This window comes from Festucalex cinctus, chromosome 7 (genome assembly GCF_051991245.1).
Source record: "Festucalex cinctus isolate MCC-2025b chromosome 7, RoL_Fcin_1.0, whole genome shotgun sequence".
NCBI classification, from domain to species: Eukaryota; Metazoa; Chordata; class Actinopteri; order Syngnathiformes; family Syngnathidae; genus Festucalex; species Festucalex cinctus.
In genome coordinates, this window is record NC_135417.1 from 21163079 (window position 1) to 21181345 (window position 18267).

Sequence of the window (18267 nt, forward strand, 5' to 3'; positions counted from 1 at the left end):
ATATTTTACATCACATAACATCTATAATATTAAAACAAGGCGACTCACTTTCAGGGAAGCCTGAGTCTCTAGTGTCTCTAGGTTCCGATGGCTCTTGTTCAGACAGGCCAGGAAAAACATGGGCCCAGTGTCGCTGGGCTTGTACTTTTTGAATGGAAACTCTATGGGTCTTTGGGTGCAGTAGAAGAAGAAGGAGGGGCTCTAGTACCCGAGCGATGTCATGTCGCTGAAGGACCTGATTAAGCCATGCCCGGCCAACTGAACTTGTACAAGGATCCCAATAACTAAGGCTGTCTAGCATGATAAAAAGAGATCTGTTGGGTAAAACAAAAGATGGAAGAGCAAAAAATTAGAGGAATACCAAGAGTACTGAAAACACAAATTGCATTTGAACCAACCTGTCAAATGTTCGATTAAAAGGAGAAGATTTGGTGATGTTTAAATCTCGTGTCAGATGCCACAGCACAGAAAACTTCACATGGGCTTCGAGCCGAATTCTCTGAAAGAAATTATAGTTCAGCATGGATTTTATAGAGACAGTGTTTGGGTGAGACTGAAATGATTTTCACCGCACTGACCTTGTCACGGTGCATGAGCTGCTGGCTGATCACATCCTCACAGATGCTGGAAGAAGGTACAAGGTTGTGGAGCTGATAGAAGAGCTCCACACTTCGTTGATGGTGCTGTGGTGTTCCTTCACTCAACTGATCCCACAGGATCAGAGCCACATTCTATGCACAAGCAGATTAAAGGGAGTTAGGAAAATTAGGAGGAAATTCAAATGGTTGTTCCACTATTAATTACTACCTTGAAGAAGTCTGTCTTGTTTGCGATGTACTTAAGAATTCCCTGAGTGAGTGGGGGCCTAATGACGACAGCTACTCGACCTTGGCTGGGGCTCATGGGCTGGGCAGACTCAGAGCTGCCGCTGGATGCCACACTCTCAGCTGTCACCATGGCCACAGATTGGGTGAGTCCCACGAGGTCCATTAGTAGAGAAATAGCCACACCTTGAAGACTAAAGTTGCTTGCCAAGCAGGTGGCATCCATCAATGCCTGCAACCAGTCCGGCAGAAATCCCCGCTCGCTGTCTGTACATATGCAGGGAGACAAATGCTTAAATAGACAGTACTACACATGTATGTTGTTTTCACAAGTTGTAATGTCTTTCATAAATAGGTGTATGTACCGTGAGCCAAAGCCACACATTAACACACCTATAATATGAACTGTGACTGAATTGTTAAAAGCAAACTGTTAAGCAAATAGCTTTGTTGTGTACTTACTACTTAGGGCTTTTAATGTCTTATCTTTGTAGATTTAAATAATCGTTACCAAATTATTTCCCGGTCTCATGTAACTTTACATCACCACCAAACTTATCGTCTGTGTATAGACCCTTCTCGCTGACGTCACTTTACCCAGAATGCTTAGCTTACCCTCCTGGAGGGCAAACAAGCCATAGAAATACATTGTTTTCGGTTAGCATTTCGTTTAAATGGTGGGATAATATGACAAAGCAGCAAATAAATAACGGCCCTAGTAGCAAAGCAGGTTACTGCAACTCATTGGAACCAGTTGTTCTGAATCGCTATCCCCAAAAGCCAGAGTTGGTTGGAGGGCAAGATCCCTATGTATGGACTTTCACTATCGGTCTGGTCAAAGGAAGCAACTATGATCCCCCAAGTGACCTACTACAACATTTTTAATTATTTCATTGTAAACAAGAGTGCCTATACTTGGGAGGACTTTCTATCAAGAGCTTGGAGTCATACAGTTACTTTGTGTCTGGATGGGTGAAGGATATCGGCTGCGTTCAACACGTCAATGTTTGTCTCGTGGTAGCAAATGTACGTTCTTGGTGTAAAAAGTCATTCATTAAATTTTTGTGTCCGTATATATTCGTCTTGCTGAACGTCGAAGCCTTTCAAGCTATCTTAGTTTGCTAACTAACTGCAAACAAACACGGCGATTAAAAAACAAACAAACATAAACAAAAAAACACGATTTTTCATAACCCAAAGTTGGCAAGTAAACTTTGATAAAGTGTTATGATTATCATGTGAAAAAATGTTCTATCATATTAAATCAATGTGAAAAATTTGTAATTATAAATGAATGTTGAATATTCCAACATTGGGTACATGTTTTGTGTGTCTGATTGCTGAAACTTATATTAACTGACAGATTAATGTTGAACGACAACATTGCCAACTAAAACTTGCATGGATATGCAAACAGGTACACGTCAAGGTTAGGTTTATTTATATGGCACGTCTGCCTGGAATTTACAATCAAATGTTAATGTTATGACTCATTTTGAAAGAGAGAAAACTACCTGATATAAAGTGATCAGAACACATCCTTGTCTTTTTTGAGGGTGCAAAAAGCAGTCATGCTGTCAGTGTCAACTGAAGATGACAATTTGCTCAGGGCTCAGGCAACGACCAATCACAGCTCACCTGTTTTCTGAAGCTGAGCTGTGATTAGTTGTGTTGGTAACAATAACAACCAATCACAGCTCGGCTTCAGAAAACAGCTCATCTGTTTTCTGTGGTTGTAACAACCAATCACAGCTCAGCTTCAGAAAACAGGTGAACTGTGATTCCCCTCCTACCCCCCCCCCCCCCCCCCCCCCCCCATAGAGATGGATAAAAATGGCTGGATTTTACTTCATGACTCTTATTCCACAAATGTAGTATTAATCAGAATGCCATGTTTAGACTAGTGAGGTCACTTACAACATATCATTGTCATGAAATGTTTATTAATGAAGCCCTGATTACCTTTAGATAAAGGCTCTTTGTGACACTTACCACACTCTTGGTCTTGTGTGGGTGAGGCCTTCAGGTTTCCCTCTGCAATGTACACCGGAAAACTGGAACACTCCAAGAACAGCTGGCAGGCAGCAGTAAAAGCAGCAACACACTCTTTCTGTGCCATCACAGAGTCCGAGCATGACTCAGTCTGATCGACATGCACACCATGTGGGGCACGCTCTAATATAAGGTTTGTTGACTGTTCCACCAGGCCTCTGTCCTTCTCCTCTTTGTCCACTTGTTGGGAAGTTATATACAAGTTAATAAGGCGAGAAAGAAATTGCTGGAAGTGTTCCAAACAGCACTGCATGACTGGTTTGTCCACAGGTTTAGCTTGAGATGGGCCTGAGGAACGAATGCCTGCCTTATGCGTCTGGTGAGTTTGAGGTGGTTGTTCTGTTGTTGGGCCATTCTCATGGTACTGGACAAAGTCTGTGAAGCAACTTTCAGATGAGCGATTGGGATGACTTTCTACATCTTTGAACACCTCCCCCCTTTCATGTGTTTCCAGAGTTACAGGAAGAGTCTGTGAAGAGACAAAGAGGAAACAAAAAAAACACTTAAGTAATCTCTTCAATCTCTCGTTTTGCATTGTTGTATGAGAGCCACCAACACACAGAAATCCACACAATAAATAATCAGCAGTAAGTTAAAGTTAACTTTTTTATCTTAAATATAGTCAACACATATTCCTCTTGATGAGACAATGCTTGTTGCTGGAAAAAAAATTTGAAAACCAGTGCTACAACTATGAGCATCTGTCCACAGCTGTTCATCTGACGAGAGATTCACAATGATGTGCAAAGCAAAAAGTGCAACAAGTTATAAGAACGATGTTTTTCTTTTCAGTCACTGGGTGCATTAAAGTGTCCTGGGATTCATCCTGATCAAGGCAGCAGGCACATTTTGGAGCCTGGACTCAGGTGCCACGTAGAGTAGCACATCATCCACATGCTCCTGAGGGTGGGGGGATGGGTCTGTTAAAAGTAATTGTTGGATGTATGTGGCATGTTTTCCACTCTGTTGGAGATAGCGACAGGCTATTTATGTCATTCTTCTCTACTTTCAAACGGAGTACATGGGACCTGGGCTCAGCTGTTAGTTAACTATCATCTTTCTCTCTACTCCTTACGGGCACAGCTCAGTCCGTGTGGCGCAATCCATCTCTGAACATGGGACAGATTGACTGAATCCTTACATCATGCCACAGTGAGCTTGCACTCACTATAAGAACCAGAATGCTGGGTTGGGACCAGGAGGACCAGGACAGCCAACAAGTAGTCAAATGTTTTGTCTCAAGGGAGCACGAGAAGGACGTTCCATTGGTGGTACCACCTTCCTAATTTGAACTACATTTTTCTCTTTTTTATGGGTTGAATCAAGTCTCTTTTTTTTTATTTATTTATTTTTTTTTTACAAGGCCTTTGAATCTGTGCAGAGCCACACAGGCACACACCTTCCAATTACGGACATTGATTTTGTAAACCAGCACGAACGTCTTGCACGTTAGGACAATATAGTGTTAATATAAACATCAATGCATACAATGTACAAGTCTTGAAACACAATGGAATCAAATAATTGATCGTTAAAACAGTTAAGACAAAGCCCCTTAGTTTATATGTTCTAGAACATTAACATCAATTTTTTAATATAATCTTAGGTCTAGTATATCGCTAATTATATTACATAGATCTCGCCGCACCTTACAGGAGACTGACATGTTTTGCCGCCATCTTTCAGTGAACATAGTAATTGATGGTAGGCTTGGGAAGTGTGGTCTCTGTGGCACCATTAGTGCACTTGATTCAAAATACACACACTTAGAACAAGGGATGCAATAATATCCAAACATCACGATACGATATTATCTCGATCTGAAGGTCACGATATAATTATCACGATATTGTGGGGGCGTTGGCGATATTTAAAAAAAGATCACAATATTGTAAAAAATAAGAGCAATATGTGCTTTTGTACATAACAGCAATGCATATAAAACCACCTACAATCTCTAATAACAATATTGAGGCACTTACTTGGTAATGCAAACACACATTGATGGCTTCACAAGCAAATTAGGTTCCCCTTCATCTGACAATTAGCATAAATTTTAAACATTGAAGGCTAAAACATCCCTAATGAAAATTAAATTACACTAATAAAATAGCCACTAGAGGGTGCTAGATCTGCACAAATGGAAATCAACCTGACTTTTTTTAACAGATGTGTTGCTTTTAAATATTGTGAACATGACGACGACGATATTGTGGCCGTTTTAATATCACGATATTGCCCTTATCGTGACATCCCTACTTAGAACTTGGGCCGTTGCACTCTATTAGTTCACCACTAAATGGCTAAAATTCTACACACTGTCCCGTTAAAGCAAGCTTCCCTAATCCTGGTCCTTGAGGCCCAGAGTCCTGCAGGTTTTAGATGTTTCCATCTTCCAATACACCTGATTCATATAATCAGCTCTTCAGGAAGTGCTGCAGCCTGATGAAAAGAAATCCTGATATTTAGAATTGAAAGAAGTAATATATAAAACCTTCAGGACTCCAGCCCTCCAAGACCAGGATAGGGGAAGCCTGCTTTAGGCATGAATGGATGATCTTCATGTGGAAGAACCTTACATATTCACTCGTATCAAACACCTTTCAGATGAACTCAAACAGATATTCTGAGTCAGGCCCATGTGTCCAATATCAGCAAGATCTGAAGTGGATCAGAAATGGTCCTCTTGCCAGACAACATCATAAAAAGCCCTACCAGAAAATTGGAAGCTGTTATAGCTGTACATGATATGGTTTCTTTTCACTTTTAGTTACTATTAGTTTAATATCTAGGTGTATCAATTTAATGTTGAAGTAAACACAGTACACTATGCAGCAGCAGCGTCAAAATCCAGTCCTCGAGTGCCACTATTCTGCATCTTTCGAGATGTTTCCCTTCTCTAACACATTTGATTCAAATGATCAGGATTCTGCAGAATCAGGCATGCTGGAAGAGGTAAACATCTAAAACATGCATGATAGTGGACCTCGAGGACTGAATTTGGACAGCTCTGCTGTACAGCCATGACTACAGTGCTCAACAAAATGTTAGTACACGAGAACAATTTTGATGATGATTATACTCAACTGTGGTTGGATTCTTACAAATTATAAATGTATTTTATCTTTCTTTATCAATTGAATTTTGTTTATTGTGCATGTTGAAAATATCGATTCTAGAAGAAAACTGAAGCGTTTCTATCAAATTTGGGATGTACAACTGTAACACGTGTGGAATATGTCAATGCTTTTACTGTACTCACGCTAATATCACTTTTTTTCTCCTTTGTGGAGTCTGAAGAATTTCCACAGGCGCTGGCAAGGCCCTGCACCTGGGGGCTTGTGGGCAGAGCCAAAGGGGACACTAATGGTGGTTGTACTTTGCTCAGGATCTTGGAGCAGAGACGCAGACAGTGAGTGAGCTCTCCAATTCCCAAGGTCTGCAGGTGACAGGTTAGTGCAGCCACCATGCGCAGCAATAGCTGCGGAAGGTGCTCTGTCTGGATCTCGATGTACGTCTCCTAGAATAGGTGGCAACAGATTATACAATGTTGACTTTATTAAACATTATACAACACTATTATTACTCAAAAGTTTTTTTATCTTGTCTCCTCTCATTACAGACCCATATGACAATTGGACAATGGTATGTTGAGTATGTAATGACAAACATTGATACATCACAAACACAGCTTTTTCTCTAACTCCAGAAGAAGAAAAAAATGACCATAAGTGTTGAATCATTATGGTGTGAGAAAAAACTGAGATGGGCATTTTGTCAGGACTGACAGACTGTCCGTCAGTCCGTCACTGACACCCGTTTTGCTGACAAAGTACAAATGACAAAAATGTTAAAAATGATGGACTAAGGATTGATGGAAGTGGGTTTTCGTCCGCCAGTGTAATCATCACTAACTGGGTCAAGTATAGACGGACAGACCCATTTTGTCGACAATTGAACGGACAGACTGATGGACAGTCCGTTACTGACGGAATGCCCACCCCTGTCTGCCGGTCCTAGAATAGGGATGACAAAGTGACGGAAGCGTGGTTAAAATAAAAATGATAATTACAGCGTGTTCAGCTTAAAAAAATGACGGACTGACAGTGACGTTAGGGTGCCCAGGGAACCGACGAATGAGAGACAAGCAAAATTTTGTACAATGCCGAACTCTCAATAAAAATGACCATGAGTGTTGGGAGTTTGTAATTAAAATTAGGAATTTTGTTATAACATCTAAGTATTTTCAAGTCTTTCTACTTGCAATCTGCATTTACTTCTTCTATACCTGATTGTCATTTTGTGCAGGGAGGTTAAATGTTATGGAATATACTGTGTTATATTATTAAATATATTGTGTTTAACAAGCAAAATGCTACTGAATTTTAGAAAAAAATGGATAAAGGAACAATGAAATCAATTTAAAAAAAAAAAAAAACATAGTTGGTATTCATATTTCTTGAAAAATATGTGAGCAAGACAATGGCAATAAAATTGCATGCAATTAAAGCCCAGACACACTGGGCAAAAATTTCATTGTCACAAGATCCACACCAAACTTCAAGGATGAGCTTATTTTGCATGAGATTGTTATTTTCACTGCTTCTTTTCCATATAAATTTGGAAGTTAAGAGTACAATGGTCAGTCAATTATTAAGAAATGATCACATCACTAAAAGCTTGGTAGAAACAGAGGTCAAATGGATGTTGGTGGGATGTTGCAGGAATGCTATCATAGCCTCAGTGAAGCAGGATGAGGTGAAAAAGCAGGAAAGAGCAGTACTTTACCTGGCAGATTACCCTCATGCTTCTAGTAGGCTTCAGGGAGAAAGAGCAAATAGTTTGAACAGACAGGAGCAAGCGGAGCACAGGCCACAGCACACTAAATCACATCCCACTCTTGCCAGAGTCCAAAACACATACACACACACACTCTTGAAACAGGGTAATAAACAAAGATTTCCAAACTTTTCTGATTGGAAATATATACAGACAAGCAGATTTCCAAAGTGTGCATCAATTTACAAATCTGCTATATTTTTAGCAGGGAAACAGACACACAAGTATGTTTGTGCTTGTGTGGGGCATTTCACACCTAAGAGACAAGAGCGGAGGCACAGACGTTAAGAATAGCAGTTACATCCCAGGACCAAGAGAATTGTCTGTTCAGGGTAGGGAACTAAAACAAAAAACAGTAAAGGATGTGAATGAGCCAAATAAAGTCAGGGAGGTGGCGAGAAATACATAGTATTAAGAGGCCAAGCAGAGCCAGGAAAGAAGGGAATGTGAGTGCAGGGAAAGGAGCAGGACCACAAAGAAACGCATTGTGGCAGAGAAATATGAAAATAAAGAGACAAACAAAATCTGTACATTAAAGGGAAATGAAATAAATGAGCTAAAACAGAAACAATTATTATACAAAACTTGTAACTGTACCAAAACATGTGAGAAATTGAATGCAGGACACAAAAATGAAAGAATTTATAACAGACTTTAGCTGTACATGATGGCAGCTACTTCAAAATAAAGTGAACACAAGAGACTGACCAAAAGATGAAACCACACAAGTAAACTTACCAAGGAAACGATGTCCAAGAGGAAATCAACTAGCTGACAGAATTCCATTAAGGAGAGCTCTGAGGTACCTAAAATCCCAGAATGCCTTGGAATACTTGTTTGCACATTCAATGGTGTCCTATAAAAGAAGCCATCTGGTGTCAAGTGAAAAATATTGATGTCTTTTGCAAGGATTTATGTCAACAGTACAAATTTACTTTTTTTATCGTGAATTTTGCAATTTGTAGTTCAACCGTTGTGGGACTTAAAGATAAAGATTATGTTATCTTATCAACCTGTTGCACAAACATTGCCTCATTATACTACCTTAATAAGTTTGGCTTTTATTTTTCAAAGCCTCATCAATATACCTCATATTTTTCAAAATTATCTATAAAGTGGTCTCAAACTTATAGCAGGATGATATTTTTGATGAATTAATGAATCACAATTGGCATCATTAAATCATTTGAGATGAGTCAAGGAGTGTACCTTAACACAACAAATACAATGATACATAACATAAACATTAAAAACATCAAAAACCTGCAGCACTCCTCAAACCAGCGAGCAATATAGTCCCACATGTAGAATGGCTCGAAAGAGTTGAACAGCAGATTGGCTGTTTTAATCAGTTCTGCTGTCTTCTTGTTCTCCCGAAGTTTGCTAAAAAGGAATCAGAGGGCCAACATTTGCATTACATTATCAACTCAAAATATAATAACACCTTTGAGAAGAGGAAATAGTTGATTAGGCTAACCTGCTAAGGTGTGTGTGGTCCTTGCTGAAGGAACTCTGGTTTTGGAGGCCCAACTCAGTTTTGCACTGTGTGTGCAACGTACGAAACACTTCGATGAGAACATCCTCTAAGATAGCTGGACCTGAAGAGAGAAGCATACAAGACTAGCTGGACACTGGAGGACAACAGAATGTATTCACAGCACTAACTGTCCTGTTGGTATTGACATTTTGTTTATTACCAAGCTCTGGTTTGTCAAGCAGACTGATGAGGATGCGAAATGGCTTAAGGTCATGCATGAGGATGCTTTCCTCTTCGCCGCCTCTCGCTTTACCCTGCAATATCCCCACCATTGCCTAAAAACACGCAATGTAACAGAAGAGACACATTTCCAGAAATATTACTTGGTAGTACCTTTATTTTAAAAATTAGTCAAAAAAAAAAAAAATACCACTATTACATCTTCCACCCCCTTCTCTCTCCCCTTTTTTTTTTTTTTGTGTGTGTTCACGCTCCGTCTGCCACATAATGAGCTGAAGCCTGCAAAAAGAGTCCCTGTAGTGCCAAGCCTCTCCCAATGGATGGACTTCCAATAACTACCTCTGAACAGATGGCACAGGACCCAATGACAAAAACAAAAATACTTTCTAAAACTAGATTTGCCTTCTGGTTTCTCTGTGCTCTATGTGTTCTAACCCCTGGAGTGCCACAACAGAGCACATGGCGGAACAGAATTAAAAGACAGTAAGTGGACTTCAAAGAATTCACTGCCACAAAAAGGAGCACAAGGCAGCATGACATGCAAAAAAAAAAAAAAAACCAAGAGAATGTGTAATGCTGGAGGGTAAGTCATAAAAGAGATGGATGAAAATAACAAAATGCCCAGATCATAAAGACAGATCCACCTAAAATTAATGGTAGCCCCTGTTACACAGTCATAACTCTTAAATATGGCCAAAGCCTCTGATTTGTTTTGATCTACATTGTAGTCAAAGCCAAAAAGCTCACCTGGACAAGCATGTCTTTTGAGAAGGTGTTGAAATAGTGGCTAGCATGGTCTTCTGGGTTGCTCTGTCGAGTGGTGCGGGGGCCTGTTTTCACCCCATTGTTGTCAAAACCTACCAAAAAAAAACAGAAAAAAAAAACAAAACAAAAAAAAACGTTAACATAACATTAAAACATAACATTCAATTTTAATTTATTAAGGGAATAAAAATATTCAAAGCCACCTGGCCCAATGTTAAAAAGTACTTTTTGTACATTTAAAGTTATGGTCAAGCACAACTGTACAAGAAACCACTCAACTGTAATTTTGAGTATATGCAAGTGTTGCAAGACAAAGAAACCTTAAAGTCAAATCAAGCCATAATTATACAGAACACTTTATGGACTTAACCAGGGGTTGTTATGGGTTTCATGCTGCCAGTTCCGATACTGATTGGCCGATAACTTTTCTGATCTTGAACACATTAGAATCGCATTTTTCAATTTCAGAGCTGCTCACTGACAATTATTTTAATAATTGGTTAATCTGCCAGTCTCAGTTTTTTTTTTTTTTCCCAATTAACTCATTTGCTCCCAAAAACGTATAAATACTTCCTATTTTAAATGTTTTAAGTGTCCCAAAGACGTATTTTTACATTGGTTTTTTTTATGCTAGAGCATACAAAAGGCTTTGATGCAGACTCTCAACTGCAGTGAACAGGTGGAGAAGAAAAAAAATTGTAGTAATTACAAAAACGGCCAGCAGATGGCAGCAGAGTATAAGAGATCAACCAGGGCCATGTTGAAAACAAGCTGTTTCCCCACAATTCTAAACAGATTTGTGAAATACGATGAAACTTAGCTAAATTCTAATGCTAATTGCTGCAAAACGGAATCAGATAGAAATATACTTTTTTTTTCCTGATGAAAGAAGAGATTCTAATCTTTCTTTTAGTAGGTTCCATGTCTTGATACCAAATGAACACAATATTCTGTTGGCCTTGCAAAATCAGTCAAGATCCAGTAAAAGCCGGAAGCAAAGAGGGTTGCTTCAGTGAAAATGGCTCGAGTGAATGAGTTAATTGATGAATCACATTTTAAAAACTTTCTATCGACATTTCTATCCGTTATTACACAATAATAGGACATTATTTCAAATTGATAAGTGCAGAAAATGCACAAATATATTCATTCAGTTACTAGCTGTGTCTGTTGCATGTCAGAAAATAGGGAAAATGATGACCCAGATGAATGCATGATTTTCGACGGTGATGATGATGATGGTTTACCGTGCACCTGTGCAGTGTTAAGGAAAGTGATAGGGGATGGTACACTGCACACGGGCGGGTCTCTATAGTCTGCAGTCTATAAAGGACGTGGTGCGGATCATCGGTTTTTGTGATCAGCATTGATCGACATATGCTGATCACGTACTTTTCGATGGATATCGGTCCATCACAATCGGTGGCTGATCCATCGGCGCACCACTAAACTTAAGGGTTGTGAATTCTGACCTTTACACATACAACTAATGGAAAATTAAAATGAAATATGGACTAAATCCATGCTTTGCTTGTAACAGCTCATACTCTTCAAGAAAGGCTTTGTACAAGATTTTAAAAGGTGTTTCCAGAAGAGTATTTCTAGGGTCAAACATAATTAACGATTGATGGATATAACTCAAAATAATGGTTATAGTTCATCTGGAGCCATAGGGCTTCATATTGATTTTAGAACTTTGTACAGGCTGTACGGGCTGGTTAAGTTCTTGATCTAGCTTTTGTTTGTGTGTTGAGGTACAGTCGTGTTGGAACAGTCCACACCAACAGCAGGGGTTAATAAAGAGTAAGGCACAAAGAGCCAGTAAATCAACTTCTGACTTAGTCATCCTTTAAACTGGTGTCCCAAGACCTCTGTCCATATAGCGTAGTAGTAGTCACGTTTGGAAGAATAAATACGGTGAGAAAAACAATATTCAAGTTCCCGCATTTCCAATCACCAGACAAATATAGTATATTTGTTATTTCAGATGAAGGGGTGTTGAAATGTTATTGTCACAAGCATAGAAGGCGCTAACTTGAATAAAGGTTGATACATCCATAGAGATGGCACTTACCAGCATGTGTATCCAATGTGAGTTGTAAACAAAAGAAAACAAGATTACGGCCTCAGAACCACATTTTTGTTTCTCAGAATTGAAAAAGAGAGTATAACGAACATAGTGTGGGTATCAGAAATTGACATTCCAACAGTCTGTTTAGTAAAATGCCTTGTTTGAGTAAGCGTTGCTTCATATTAGGGCTGTCAAAGTTCAAGCGTTAATAGATTAATTAATCACAGAAAAATATCGCATTAATCACGTATTAACGCAGATTAATCACACTATTTTTTTTTTTTTTTACCGCACTTGAGCCTTGAACGTGACCGCGGATGGTTACATTGAAGGCTGTGCAGTGATTAGGTCAATGCACGGCATTTCCTACGCCTGTTGTACCAAAATGAGCGGGGTGACCCCAGTCGGTGGTAAATTTCCTTTAAAAAAACACCCTGACGGGACTTTAGATAAAACAAAAGCAATTTGCGTTTAATTAATTGCTGAATTGCACCCAATTGTTATGATGCTGTTACGTTTTGAGCAATACATGCATGCATGCAATTGCGTACATGCATTTACTCAATGTTTGCAAATGACATTAAGATAATAAAATGCATTAATGTCAAAATATTAGGGTATTTTGTATTTATTTTATATTACGCAAATACGAAAGTAATTTAGCTGATTAATCGTGATTAGTCAAAATTAAAAAGCGTGATTAATCAGATTAAACATTTTAATCGTTTGACAGCACTACTTCAACTTAAAACAAACAAACTGTTGGCTCATCTTACACTGAACAAGTCGATAATGTGTTCCTCTAGTATATGAGTTCACATTCAGCAAACAAGTGTGTCGACATTTGACAGTCAAGCACAATGAGTGTTATATGGTCTGGGGTCTGTGTGTGTACAGTATTTCGCACCCAGCAGCCATGCGTAGAGTCTGCGGTTCAGGGACATGTCTCTTCTCAAAACCACATGCAAAGCAGCAGACAGGATCTGGATCATGTCAGGGTGAGTAGCCTGAGCAAAGTAGAAAAAAAACATTGTGACTGATTTGTCATAATATGTGACACTGCACACCCAAGAAAGCCATTCACAGTACTGAAACCAACAACTCCAGATGTGCTTCTAAATTTTTAAGTCTTGTCACATTAACTCTGAAAAGCCCTAAATGAAAAACAGACTACCATCAGAAACACTACCATAATTTCTGATATTAATGCACTTTTTTTTTCTAAACAAAATCATTACAAATTTCAGGTTGTGTATTACACACTACATCGCAAGAAGGGAACTGAAAAAGTTTTTTCTTATCGCACAGACATGTACCTATGGGTTGTGAAAAATATGTAGCTTTATTCCACAGAAAATGTCTAACGTACCAAATTTAAATAATTTTCCTTGATATGGGGTGTGTTAAGAGTTGGCTCAAGGTTATCATAGTTACCAAAACTAAAGAAACAATTAAAATTAAAATTGAATAATAAATTCCATCAATGAAATAAAACCTGAAATGCTTTAATTAAAAAATATATTAACCTAAACTTCATCTTATATTCATAAAACTAAACTATAATTCTCGCAAAAAGATCCTTCATTTTCATCTGTCATTTAATATCATATATGAGTTGTCAGCATTCATTTTAATTCAATGCATTGATTTCGGTATTGCTATAAGTCCGTGCAGAAGAAGGAAGGCCAAACAGTCGTTTTAGAATTTTAGTTTGTTTTACTTTATTACACAATACTTAGTGAAACACTGCATATATTGAAATAACTAAGATTAATACTAACATTAATTAAAACTAAAACAAAGCCTTTTAGAAAAAATAAGACTAATTAAAACTAACAAACTCGCTCTAAAAACTAATTCAAAGTAACTGAATTTAAAACAACTAAAGTCAAAATGAATTACAAACAAACTATAATGAAAAATCCAAAACTATTATTACAACCCTGGAGTGGATTTGTACCGATGCCTGACCCAATGTTACGTCTTGTATGAAAGTGGGTTCCCAAGAGAGTAACAACTTAGTATTCTCTAGAGCAAGTCTTTTTCGCCACATCGCCATTTTTTGCAATTGACTTGAGTCAATTTAAGATACATTTGGTTCATAATCCGTGACTTTTTTTCCCTTCAAGTTAAGCGGTGACAACTCCAAGGAAGGTTCGAGCGTTTCAAGTGAAACTTTTAGCAAGGTGAGAGAACTTATCTTTACACAAAAAATGTGTCTGAAGTTCTGAACACAAAAACTCTTAATCTATCTAATTAATATTTGGTAAATATTTCAAATTTTGAGGATTGCTACCAATAAAATCAGGGGAAGATTTAAAAAAATAAAAATAAAAAATAGTTTTGAGTCTGTTTTTTGGGGGGAGCGCATTACATGAAAGTGTATTATAAATTGAGAAATGACAGTATGTACTGTACTTCTACCTAACTCTGAATTTGATATGAATGAATGAGGGAATAGTTTATTTCGGCTACTACAAACAACACAGAAAAGAAAACGCAAACATCCCTTTGAATATCCAGTTCTAACATCAAAAGGAAAACATATATGCCTTTCACATTGCAACTAGTTGGCCTGAGTTTTCATCCAGATGGCATCAACAGCTGTTCTCACCTGGCTCATGTGGAAGGGGAAGCAGAAAAGGATCAAATCTAAAGTGCTTCTCTGCACCAGCACACTTGAGTCCTGGACTGATGTGCTGACAGCCTCCACCTGATTAGAAAATACACAGTATGGCCACATTAGGGATGGGCATGATTGGTCAATTACTGACTGACTGCTAAGAATGTTGATCAATTTGATCAAACTAACTTTTGGGGATTATGTTATATAGCGGTACAGTTTTTTAAAATAATTGGGCTACGGTAATAATGCCTTCAGTGGTTAGTATTATCTCCACAAAATTGTGAATATGTGTTAGTATTTTCTCCATAGACTTTGGGAATACGTTTTATTGTGGAAAAATAATGCTATCAAACTATCAGCAACTACATCACTTACTCAGACACAGCAATCTACCCGTCTGTCTCTCTGTCCCGCTCCGACACTTAAGCATCAATTGTCAACACTACCTATCCAATTCAATGTTGCAGGGAGATGGAACCCATCCTATTTAACTTTGGGCGAAAAGTGGACTACACCTCGAAATGGTCGCCAGTAAATATCGAGACCAACATTCACATCTACGTCACAGTCACTGAGTAAGAAACAATCCCATGCTGGCTTGTGATGTGGCAAAGTACACATGTGGCTTAAAAATCTACCCATGAGACATAAAATAAAGAAAAAATTGGGATCAAACTTCAAAGCTATTATATTTTAAAGATGGCTCTCATCAACCATCCGCAAAACTGAACCCGCACCATAAGTTCGATGTCACTGCCCATGACGTATAGCTGGTCCTCCATGGAGAGCTTGCGGTTCAGGTGCAGCAGAACAAAGGACACCCCCGGGAGACGCACTGCGGGGCTGGTAAGGATGCTACCCCATAAGGCACTGTAGAATGCCGACTGCTCCACTGCTGCTGCCACCTTCTCCAAAAGGTTGTTGGTTCTGTAATAAAGATAGAGTGCTTGGTTATAATGCCTTGATTATATACTGTAACACACCACACCAAAATTTCTATTGAGTCTGACTGACATGGACTAAGCCAAAAGCCAAACAACTTTTCCAGCTAGATGTAGGCAAGTGAAAATATGGAAGATCATGCTATTTCTCTTAGAACAATCAGCTTAGCGTCACTGTGTCAGGGTTCCTACACCTCTAATTAACTATTAATTTAAATTCAGTAATCGTAAATGCAAGTAAACAAATACATACTGAAAAAGATTATCTAAAATATCACGTTTTGGTGCATTTCAAGATTGCATGATTTCACATTGTGAAAATATTTGCTCTCTCTCCCACATTCAACCATCCATCAATCCAACCTGTCATAGAATTCTGATCCTTCCTCAAGGCCAGGCAGTACTCCAGTGAGGAGTCCTTGTAGACCAGGCTTCAGTGTCTTGCCCAGAGGCAGGTAGTAGGTCTCATAGAGGCCGAGCAATACAGGCTTTACAGACATGGCAGCATTGGTGAGTAAAGGGAAGAGCCCAGAGCTGCAATGTTGAAGATGATGTGACATTAGTTATGTTCAGTGTATCCACTGTAGCTACACTGACACCTGTAAAAGCAACAATTACCTATAAAGAAAAAGGTCTTTGGCCAGCCTCTTGGGTCCAATGATTTTGAAGATGATCTCATAGGTCTCCAAGGCCTTACGGTGGACTCCGCTGGGCAGTGCAGGATGGAGGCATTGGGCCAACCGCTTGCCTATTGTCAGCTTCTTGGGAACCACTTGATATTTTGCATTGTTCTGCAATACCTGAGAGGACAATAAAACACAACTCTCTTCTTGTCAGCTGTCATCAGTTCATTATTTCCTTTTTGTTTCCAGTCCCTTATTGTTTATGGTAAGTGTTGAGATGGTGGCTCCCAACCTTTATGCCTCCTGAAATCCTTGCATATTTTTGACCAATCAGGAGGACAAAGGGTGCAATTTGAGTCAATTTGCAGTTAGGATTTCATGCAGTACCAATTTGACTTTGATATGGAAGACATTCCCAGAAGTAGCAATGCTGCAAATTAGTAGAAACTTCTTTCTCTTGCTTGGTGTATTAGTAAAAATATGAATATTGACATTTATAATTGAATCCAACACAGTTACATTCATCATGTATCATGTATGTTTTATTTTATTCCTGTGGCAGATTTTATAATAATGTTCCAGTGGTTAATAAATAAATAAAAACAAATTTACATAGCCATAGTACATAACTATGCATCCAAATTTTGTGTTTTTATGTCAAATTCTTACCCTACTACTTTTTCTTTTTTTTCTTTTTTTACTTTGCACATTTTTTTTTTTTTGGGGGGGGGCGTATTAAAAGTATCGATTCATGGTTTTATGAATCGATATGCAGCTATGAAAAGGTATATCGATTCGATATCGATATGTTAGACCCAGCCCTATGGTATATGCCCACTCAAATGGAAAGAGAGTAACTTTAACAATAAAAATTGGAGTGAGAACTTTTATTAAAATTACAATGGATTACAATTGTTAAACAGATTAGAGGGGAAAAGTCCTGTTAGCCAGGACTTCATTGTTTGGGTGGATAAAGTCACAATTGGGCATAATAATCCTGTTTCCATTCATATTAGACTCAGAGGATCTTTCCAAAAAGGTATTTCATTGTCATGCCTACTAGCAATTACATCATGGACCACAAGGGGACCATGGACCCCCAGTCAAGAAACACTGCTCTACAAGACCGCACAGCATACAGTAATAGGTGTTTCTCTTTCAGTTTTCAGATGCCATGTCTGCTCTGCATGTAGTGTGTGTTGTGGTAAAGAAGTCTACCATTAACAATACACTTGGTGGTATCATTCAAATTATAAGAGACTACAGCCACCTAGTGGCAAGTTGAGGAAAGAGGATTCAGTTGGGTCTGAACGTCATTGCAAAAGTTCTCTACTTGTGAGATAGTGCATGCAAAAATTGCAAAGTCAGATAATTACCTTGTTGAGCTTGCCCAGAGCAGAGATGAGGTCCGCCCACTCACTTGAATACTCAAAGTTCTTAAGGGCTTTATCCACCGCTGCCACATAGTTCCTGTACTTGGAGTCACCGAGCAGCTCCACTTCCTCTGCATTCATTCTACTGGGTGGCTATTGTGCTAATATCAAACACCGGGAATACATGTGGACATCACACCTGTTCAAAACCACACAAGGAGACAATAGATTAAAACACAATAAATTAGTTATTGAAAGTAAATGTTTGATGACAATGCTAAAGATATGGTCAACTGCCTAATAGAAACTTAAAAGAGCAGGCAGACTGTCATATGACCATATCGCAGACCTGAGTCATCATGACCATATATTTTTCACTTTTATAACTACACAGGTAGGTCTAAGAAAGAAACAATGAGGAAGCTCCTGTTTCTGG

The 18267-nt window shown here is 38.6% G+C and overlaps 1 protein-coding gene across 4 annotated transcripts in view; it reads right to left on the reverse strand.

Annotated features, from left to right (window-relative positions):
• Positions 1 to 18267, reverse strand: part of dop1a (DOP1 leucine zipper like protein A) — a 32288-nt gene that overhangs the window by 12895 nt on the left and 1126 nt on the right. The window contains exons 2-19 of one of the 4 annotated variants that reach the window (XM_077526566.1): positions 17835 to 18030; positions 16454 to 16635; positions 16199 to 16369; positions 15632 to 15821; positions 14883 to 14981; positions 13176 to 13275; positions 10180 to 10262; positions 9413 to 9527; positions 9193 to 9313; positions 8979 to 9098; positions 8454 to 8571; positions 7665 to 7694; positions 6139 to 6396; positions 2817 to 3345; positions 808 to 1091; positions 579 to 731; positions 399 to 499; positions 49 to 314 (exon numbers count right to left, since the gene is read on the reverse strand). In XM_077526566.1, coding sequence (XP_077382692.1) covers positions 49 to 314; positions 399 to 499; positions 579 to 731; positions 808 to 1091; positions 2817 to 3345; positions 6139 to 6396; positions 7665 to 7694; positions 8454 to 8571; positions 8979 to 9098; positions 9193 to 9313; positions 9413 to 9527; positions 10180 to 10262; positions 13176 to 13275; positions 14883 to 14981; positions 15632 to 15821; positions 16199 to 16369; positions 16454 to 16635; positions 17835 to 17972 — 3058 coding nt within the window. In that variant the 5' untranslated portion in view covers positions 17973 to 18030. Of the gene's footprint in view, positions 1 to 48; positions 315 to 398; positions 500 to 578; positions 732 to 807; positions 1092 to 2816; positions 3346 to 6138; positions 6397 to 7664; positions 7695 to 7971; positions 8428 to 8453; positions 8572 to 8978; positions 9099 to 9192; positions 9314 to 9412; positions 9528 to 10179; positions 10290 to 13175; positions 13276 to 14882; positions 14982 to 15631; positions 15822 to 16198; positions 16370 to 16453; positions 16636 to 17834; positions 18031 to 18267 lie in introns of those variants that run through there. The other 3 variants (XM_077526565.1, XM_077526567.1, XM_077526568.1) reach the window with 3 other exon arrangements.